General features: G+C 40.9%; 1 gene segment (V, D, J or C); it reads right to left on the minus strand.

Moving 5' to 3' along the window:
• Positions 1–568: 568 nt before the first annotated feature.
• The window catches only part of LOC101444876 (immunoglobulin heavy variable 4-59-like), a 64,813-nt gene continuing 56,873 nt past the window's right edge, over positions 569–8,508 (minus strand). Inside the window, 1 exon segment of the V gene segment in view lies at positions 569–897. Within this exon segment, the coding sequence occupies positions 569–897 (329 nt within the window).

Here is an 8,508-nt window from a genome sequence, read left to right on the forward strand (position 1 = left end):
ACTCTACTATAAAACTATTGTGTCTAGTAATAAAAGAAATTGTTTCATTGAGGTGGAGAAAGTGGCCACAGTAGCTGCTGAGGGGGGAGAGAGGGAAGAAGAGATGTGATGTGGGGGCACTTTTGGGACTTTGAGTTGTCTTAAATGATACTGCAGGGTCAGATGCTGGACTTTATATATCCTGCCATTACTCACAGAATGTACTGGGGGAGAGTGTGAACTACAGAGTAAACTATTATATATGTGGTGCAGCACATTGGGATTTAAGTCAAAGATGTAAGTAAGGGGTTGTGAGAGGCTGGGGCAGTGACCTCACTTCCCTCTTGATGTGAAAAAAATGCAGGTTCTGAATCTCTGTAACATTGAACAGGGGACTGAAATGAAGGAGAACCCAGATAGAGGAAAGGCAAGTCCTCAGGGAAATAGTCTCAGGGTAGAGGAAGCCCTAGACCCTGACAGAAAACCACTTGCCACCCAGCATCTGCTCTGGGGATGAAGTTCTGTTCTTGTTGGTCCTGAGCATCCCTTACAGTCTGTCCACTTTCTGAGGGAAGGTTTTTGGCTGAGCTCACAGTGCCTTCCTCTCACTGTGTCTTGCACAGTAATACATGGCCATGTCATCAGCACTCATGGAGCTCAACTGCCAATAGTACTCATTCTTGGATGTGCCAAAAGCAATGGAGATGTGACCTTGGAAAGCTGGCTTGTAGTTTGGGCCCCCTGTCTTGTACCAGTACCCCGTATACTCCAGCCTCTTTCCAGGACTCTGGCAGATCAAACTCCATGCATAACTGCTAGTGAGAGAGCCCCCAGAGACACAGTAGTTGAGGAAGAGGGACTGCAAGGGCTTCACCAGCCCTCGACCTGACTCCTTCAGGGTCAGCACAGACAGGACACCTGGGGGAAAGGAGAGTAATTGTCAGTCTTACCCAAAAACCAAGCCCCTTGAACTCCTGAACCTCCAAGACCCTCACCCAGGGGTGCTCCCAGCATCTGCATGGCCATCTGGAGGATGAAGACCCATCACAGAGGTCCAACCTGTGATAGGGATTTCTTCTGTGAGGTCCCAGGGTGATTTGCATGTGGATTTCTTGTGGGTATATGTGGCTGAGGTGGTAGCAGTCACTGTTTCCTGGTGACATGGTGCTGAATAGAGGAGAACTTTTGAGCCTTGCCCTGCTTGTACAGTGCTCCAGCCCTGCCATCCTCTAGACCTGTGACTCGGGGAGGTGGTTCTGCCATCTGAGCAGAGAGAGCTGCCCCAACCCCATAGGGCAGTATGAAGGCTGCAAGACACAGAGTCTGTAGAGAAAAAAGACTGTGTCTGGCTCAGTCCAAGACACTGATTACCCTTTCCCCAGAGTTCCAACAACAAGAAGGGATAATATTAGGAGGTATATTACCCCCACAATATAAGAAAATGAATTCATCTGTACTACAACCCTTAGGATGCTGGCCATGAAGTAACAAGCTATAACTGAGAAGAGCCTGATTCAAAGCTCAAGACTGGAGAGGAGGTTAGAAAGCAGGTTAAAATCACTCTCAGATGGTAGGATCCCAGGGGTAATGGCAACTTCAAGGGGAGGCAGGGCCAGCTCCATCAACAAGTGGGCACAGAGCAAATGTGTGCGGGATGAAGAAAGCCCTAAGCAATGTCTCTCCTGTCAGAGACCTCACACTACCCTGCTCTGCCCGTACAGTGTTTGTTTTGTCTGCACAAAACAAGGGCCTGTCACCATTCACTGGATCCTCAAACCCACGGCTGAATGGATGGAGAAGCTCTGTCCATATGGGCAGAAGGACTGGCCTCCTGTGCTCCTCATACCCTCCCCACCCTGCTTTCACAATGAGGACTTCTGACAGGTAGCTCCAGACCAGAGCTGTCTGAATTCAGCTCCAGGATCTAAGTTGATGGCATCATTAATTAGCTTCCCAGACCCAGGGGCTGCCAATTGTCCTTATGTAAATGAGTTGACTCTGCAGGGAAATGTGATTTGTGGCTACTGGAGTGTTCTGAGGAAGGTTGATGTCCATCCTGAAGAAATTGGTTTATGAAAATGTTTTTTATTTGCAACTAAATTACCCAATATCCTTCACTACCCGAGGAAAATTGTTAGAGACCTCTTTCTTTCCTCCAAGAGTATAATGTAAATTTCCTTTTTACCTGGGCTAGGTGACATTGATTTTGTGTTCAGGAACATTTAATTCTTTTTTCCACTATAGGAAGTGATAAAATGTATTTCTATTAAAACTAACAAATACGGATTTATAAAAAGTAATAAGACAGTGGTTAAATGTGGTTTCCTTCCATATCTCTTGCTAAGTCACAAAACCTTGAGAACATGTGAAGATTCTCTAATTGATTTCTTTCTGACTTGTTGCTAATTGTGAAACACAAACTATATGACAATGTTTGAAGAAATAAGAAGAACAAAATATGGATACCAAAACAAGGATAAGCAAAAAAAAAAAAAAAGAAAGCTTACATAGGGAATCAACTAGGAGTACTGGAATGCATGGAATAAAAATCTTACAAAAAGTAATATAAAATTTAACTTTTTTATTTTTATTTTTTAAATTAAACTGTCCTTTTTAAAGATACATAGATCACAAAAAAATTACATTAAAAAATGTAAGAAGTTCCCACATACCCAACTTCCCACCCCCCCACTCCTTCCACATCATCAACCTCTTTCATCATTGTGGCTCATTCACTGCATTTGGTGACTACAATTTGGAACACCACTGCACCGCATGGATTATAGTTAACATTATAGTTTACCCTCTCCCCCAGTACATTCAGTGGGTTATGGCAGGAAAACAGTAATAAAGAATAATCAAAACAAAGATCTCAACACCATGCATACAACAGAATTCTGTAAAAGGATGGTGGAGATAGGCTATAGAATGCACTTGGGAATTTAAATTGAAAATTTGAGTAAAAACTTCAGAAGATGAGATAATTTCAGAGCATATAGAACAAAAAGACATTTTCTTTAAATGTGAGGAATTAGAATAATATTCCCTCATATGACTGTTCCATATATTTTTTATACTTGCTAATGATTGATCCTGACAGAGGTTGACATCTGTCTGTGACAGACCAGTGCATTTCCCTCTCCCCCCGGGTATTGGGGATTATGGGCTAATCGTGCACCTAGAGCCTTGGACATTTGGTAACTGATTGCCAAAGAAAGTCCATCAATTTCTGATAAAGGAGTGCCCAGAAATATCCAAAGATGGGACTACTTGAGGTTACATGGTTTAACAAGCTCCACCTACTTCTATTTTAAAAGTCTTGGTGTTTGTGCATGTGTGTGTAGCTATAGGAAAAAATTTTCTTACTTATGCTGTTTTGAATTACCTTCTCTTATTTGTACTCAAATCCATTTCTTTATATAGAATTTTGCATTAGATGGAGAGATGTGAGCAGCAGATATTCAGAGGAATGTGCACAGTTCTGAGATAGTGAGTAGGTCAAGGTGGAGCAGCACACAATGCACATATACCTGATACTTTCCAGGAAGGCACATTAGTATTTGAGTTTAGTGCTTCAGAGAAGGCTTCAGACTTACATAATCCTTTGGGATCACCTGGGAAAACAAGGTGGTGTTTGCTTGCATTCAATATTTAAAGTGCAAAGGGAGAAGTTATTTATGAGGAAATCCACCAAGGATTCCTGCTTTCCTTTCTCTAATGGTATACTCAGACAAGACATGCAAGGCCTGTTACCTTTTCCTACAAGGTCATATATGCTCTTCTCTCTATGATGACTTTTAAAGTATTCAGTCTTATAGACCTCTTTGATCATCACAACTTACTCTCTGCCCCAAAGCCCCTGCACACATGACTTGTGTTCACCACCCTGACTCCTGTGACTTTCACTGGTGAGTGGGATTCTCATTAGATTATTCTGCCATGTAGGAAAAGGGAGAGCAGATGACCAGGCACTCCTGACCCTGTCCTTTGTAGATGTGCCCCTGCCCCCATTGGTTTCTTGCCTTTCTCATCTCTTGGAGATAAGAGGGAGCTGTGCTCCATGTAGTCCCTCAGTATAACTTGGGTTCATCCCCTCATGCATCACTCATCTGCTCTTGCTGACATTGTTTCTCATACTACAACTCCATAGCTCACAGGCATGGAGATGCATGTGCATAGATCCTATGTTTATGGATGATGTATTTTATATCAACATGCACATAGACAATCCTACTTCTTCCCTTTGTCATCCAAACAATTTTATTGTTCTTCTATTAGTGCCAAAGAAGGTGAATTACCTCAACATACATATGGTCCATATCCCCTAAACCCCAGTAGCCCATGCTCCACAGACTCACATATCTTGAGTCTGCAATATCCCGGACTTCCCACTCTTGAATGCAGCGCGCCCTGAGGTCCTTCTGAGGTCCGTGATTACTCTAGCCCGCCGCTTTTTTGCTGTTTTTTTTTTTCTTCTTCTTCTTCTTTGAACTTGGAGGAGCATACCAGCTGACTTGGAGAGAGTCTGGGAAGAAAGGAGAGGCGAATCTGCTGAGAAAGCCCAATTTACCTAATTGTCCTGGAATAGGAAACTTGGTCTGGGAGAAGGTGGAGACAGAAAATCAATTAGACCTCCCCTAGCACACCTAAGGGGAGGGAATGTAGGACATGCTATCCAAGCTTCCAATAGCATAATTGGGGTTTCTGATGAGGTGTAGGTGCTCTCACACTGTAAATAAAGAGTTATTGTCTTCTGTGTTGAGTTGTTTCAACAAGGACCAACTTGAATCTCCTACCGGACTTCTCAGGCAGCTTTCCTGCTGCCCTGGGAGAGAGATGTAAGAAACAAAGATTAGTTTAGTTTTCACATAAAGTAATAAAATAATGATTATGTAACTTGGCAGCCTACTGCCTCAGTCTCCCACTCCCGGGTTAAACAGCAACAAAGGAAAGCAGCTTAAGCCAGTCCTACAGGCAATAAAAAGATGCCCAAGAAAAAGCTGTTAATACCAATTCAGCACTAAATTCCATTCCTTATTTTTCAAAGGGGAGCAGGTAAAACCCAAAATGATTGGAATGTGATGGGGAAAGTGGTTAATCACAAACTTTTGCATGGAAAATTAGATCTTCTCAGATAGGCTGTAACTTCTGAAGTATCCACATCTATGGAGAAACAGAGGAAGGGCTTACATGCTAGGCTTAGTGGTATAAATTGTGTCATTTTTCTTTGTTTGGGGCGCCAGCCACATTTTCTGGTTGTGTGCCCCTTCTTGCAAGATTGAGAATAAATTCTTTTCTTCTCCACAATTGGGTGTACATTATTTTCTTCCAGAAGATTTCTTTCTAACAGAGAGAAGTGAGGAAGAGAGAAAGGAGGAATGTCAGATCCCTAAGCGTTTGATTTCACTGCAAAGAAGAGTCCTACCTTGAAACTTTGGTTCTTTTTTTTTTTTTTTTTTTTTTTTGTCGTGGTCACCACTATTGCTACATTGTCTCCTGTTTTTTTCTCCCATTTTATCCCCAAAGGCCCTTTTTCTTTTCTTCAATTTTTTTTCTCTTTTTCTTTTTCTTGCTTCCTTCCCCCTTCTTTTGTCCCTTTTTTCTTTTTGTCTCTTCTTTCCTCTTTTTCTTCATTTTCATTTTATTTTCTTTATATAATAAATGATGCAGGGAGTACTTCATATTTGCTGTGCTTCCTCATCCTTCATTTCCTCTTTTCTGTGTGTATTTCTTTTGGCCACTTACACTATCCCCTTTCCTCTAAATCTTTCTATCCTCTATCATCAATTGTTACTCTTACATTCCACCTCCCTTTGTTTGGCCCCCAGATTACCTGACTTTTATTTCTAATATCTTTTTTCTGTTTTCTATGCTTTATTCACTCATGATATTATACTTTTTCTTTTCTCTTCCCCTCTTTCATGAAAAACTAGCCTTTTAATTCATACTATATTCCTCCCCATATTCACATGATTGTCTCATTATAGGTACTCTACTCACTGCTATAATTCTACACAACATACATGAGTTTAATATCCACTCTCCTAGATCTCACATTGTTGCTCTGTTAACATTTATTATCAATACTCTTTTATACATTTCCTTTTCTTACTCATTTTGCTTTCCCTGGCCCTAATATTTTCCTTCAAGTGAACTTAGCCAGCAACAAGAAAATAGAACAAGAAGAACAAAGTGACAAAGAGAAAACATAATACTTATGCACAAACAACAACTAATTAAACCCCAAGCCTAGAAAAAGAAGCTAAGGAACTGATTAAACATATCAAGATAAAATGAGCAGAGAGCAACAAAAAACTACAAACCAAACCAATAATCAGGAAAACATGGCCAAATCCACTGAACAAACTAAAAACCAGGAAGAGAATCAGGACATCAGACAAGTAATTAAAGCTATCAAAACATATATTAGTGACCAATTTAATGAAGTAAAGGAAGAGATTAACAATATGAAGAAAACACTTGGAGAGAATACAGAAGAAATTGCAGTCATACACAAAAAGATAATGGATATGATGGTAATGAACACCACAATTAAAGAAATCAAATATACACTCTCAGAAAATAGCAGATTAGAAGAGGCAGAGGAGAGAATTAGTGATGTGGAAGATGGTACATCTGAAATCAAACAGATAGTAGAACTGAACAATAAAAAGAGAAAAAATTCAGCTGGGACTTAGGGAGCTACATGACTATGCAAAATGCACAAACATACACATTATAGGCATCCCAGAAGAAGAGAAGGGAAGAGACAGAAGGGGTGTTGGAGGAAATAATGGCTGAAAACTTCCCAAATCTACTGAGGGAGATGATGTACATGTCCAGGAAGCACAATGCACCCCAAACACCATAAATCCCAACAGGCCTACCCCGAGACATATACTTGTCAAATTACCCAATGCTCAAGAAAAAGAGAAAATTCTAAAAGCAGCAAGAGAAAAGAGAACCATCACATACAAAGGAGGCACCATAAGATTAAGTGCAGATCTCTCATCTGACCATGGAGGCAAGAAGGCAGTGTTATGACATAGGCAAGGTACTAAATGAAATATTTTCCAACCAAGAACACTCTATCTAACCAAGCTAGCATTCAAAAATGATGGAGAGTTCAAAATACTCACAGATAAACAGAAACTAAAAGAGTATACCAACAAGAACCCTGCCCTTCAAGAAATATGAAAGGGAGTTCTTAGGAAGAAAGAAAAAACAGGAGTGGCACAGTTGGAGGAGAGTGTAAGAGCAACAAAAAAGACAAAAAGAGAAGAAAAAACAAACAAAATATGACAAACAGAAGCCCAAAGAAAATATGGCTAACATAAATAATTCCTTGAAAGTAATAACACTGAATGTCAATGGATTAAACACACCTGTCAAAAAATTCAGACTGGAAGATTGGATATGGAAATATGACCCATCTATATGCTGTCTACAAGAAACACATCTTAGACCCAGGGATTCAAGGAGGTTGAAAGTGAATGGCTGGAAAACAATCTTATAAGCAAACGATAACCAAAAAAAGGCAGGAGTAGCTATATCAATATCAGACAAAATAGACTTTAAATGCAAAACAATTGTGAGAGACAAAGATGGACAGTACATTTTTGTGAAAGGGACAATCTGTTAAGGAGAACGAACAGATAGTAATGACAATGCTTATGAGTCTGTGCACCTGAAATAAGAACAAGGCCTAGAGCTGCAGGGTCCCTAATAGTTACCTCCTGAGAGCCTCCGTGTTGCTCAAATATGGCCAGTCTCTAAGCTAAACTCAGCATGTAAGTGCATTGCCTTCTCCCCAGCATGGGACATGACTCCTGGGGATGAGCCTCCCTGGTGCCAAGGGATTACTACCAAGTACCAGCTGATGATGTAACTAGAAAATGACCTTGAAAAAGGGTCAACTTAAATCAGCAGATTATCCCAGCCTACATATAATATCAGGAGTTAAAAATGCTTTTTGACCTGAATAAAAGGGGAAAAGGAAAGGACAAATGAGTTTATATGGCTATGAGTCTCCAAAAAAGAGCCAGGAGGTTATCAGAGGTGTCACCCTCATGCACAACTCAGCAGAGTCCCAGAGACAGATAAAGTAGATACAACCTCAGGTAATGGTATTCTGAGGGCTACAGAGATCCACAGGTTCTATGATCATGGCAGATGGAGTTCTGTGCCATGTCAGTTGGCCCTACTTTGAAGTTTGTGTTTCTGTGTGATGGAGATGGACTCAGAAGTGATCTTTGTTCACAAGCCTCTCCTGTTACTTTTTCTGGACCTGTGGGTGCTGGGGTTTAAAGTATACCCAGGGTACCTGAATCTCTGGACTGTCCATGTGATAGCCAGGCCCTGTGCCTCAACAGACTTGCAACTCCTACATTATGGTTTGTTGGATTTACCCCCCTCATCTAACATGGAGGTGAAGAAGGTCAACCATCACACCAGAGACCCAAGAGTGCCAACACCTGCAAACAGGAGAATTGCATCCATTACCCATGTGGAATCTAAGCCCCCTCTTTA

This window comes from Dasypus novemcinctus, chromosome 19 (genome assembly GCF_030445035.2).
Source record: "Dasypus novemcinctus isolate mDasNov1 chromosome 19, mDasNov1.1.hap2, whole genome shotgun sequence".
Classification (NCBI taxonomy): Eukaryota; Metazoa; Chordata; class Mammalia; order Cingulata; family Dasypodidae; genus Dasypus; species Dasypus novemcinctus.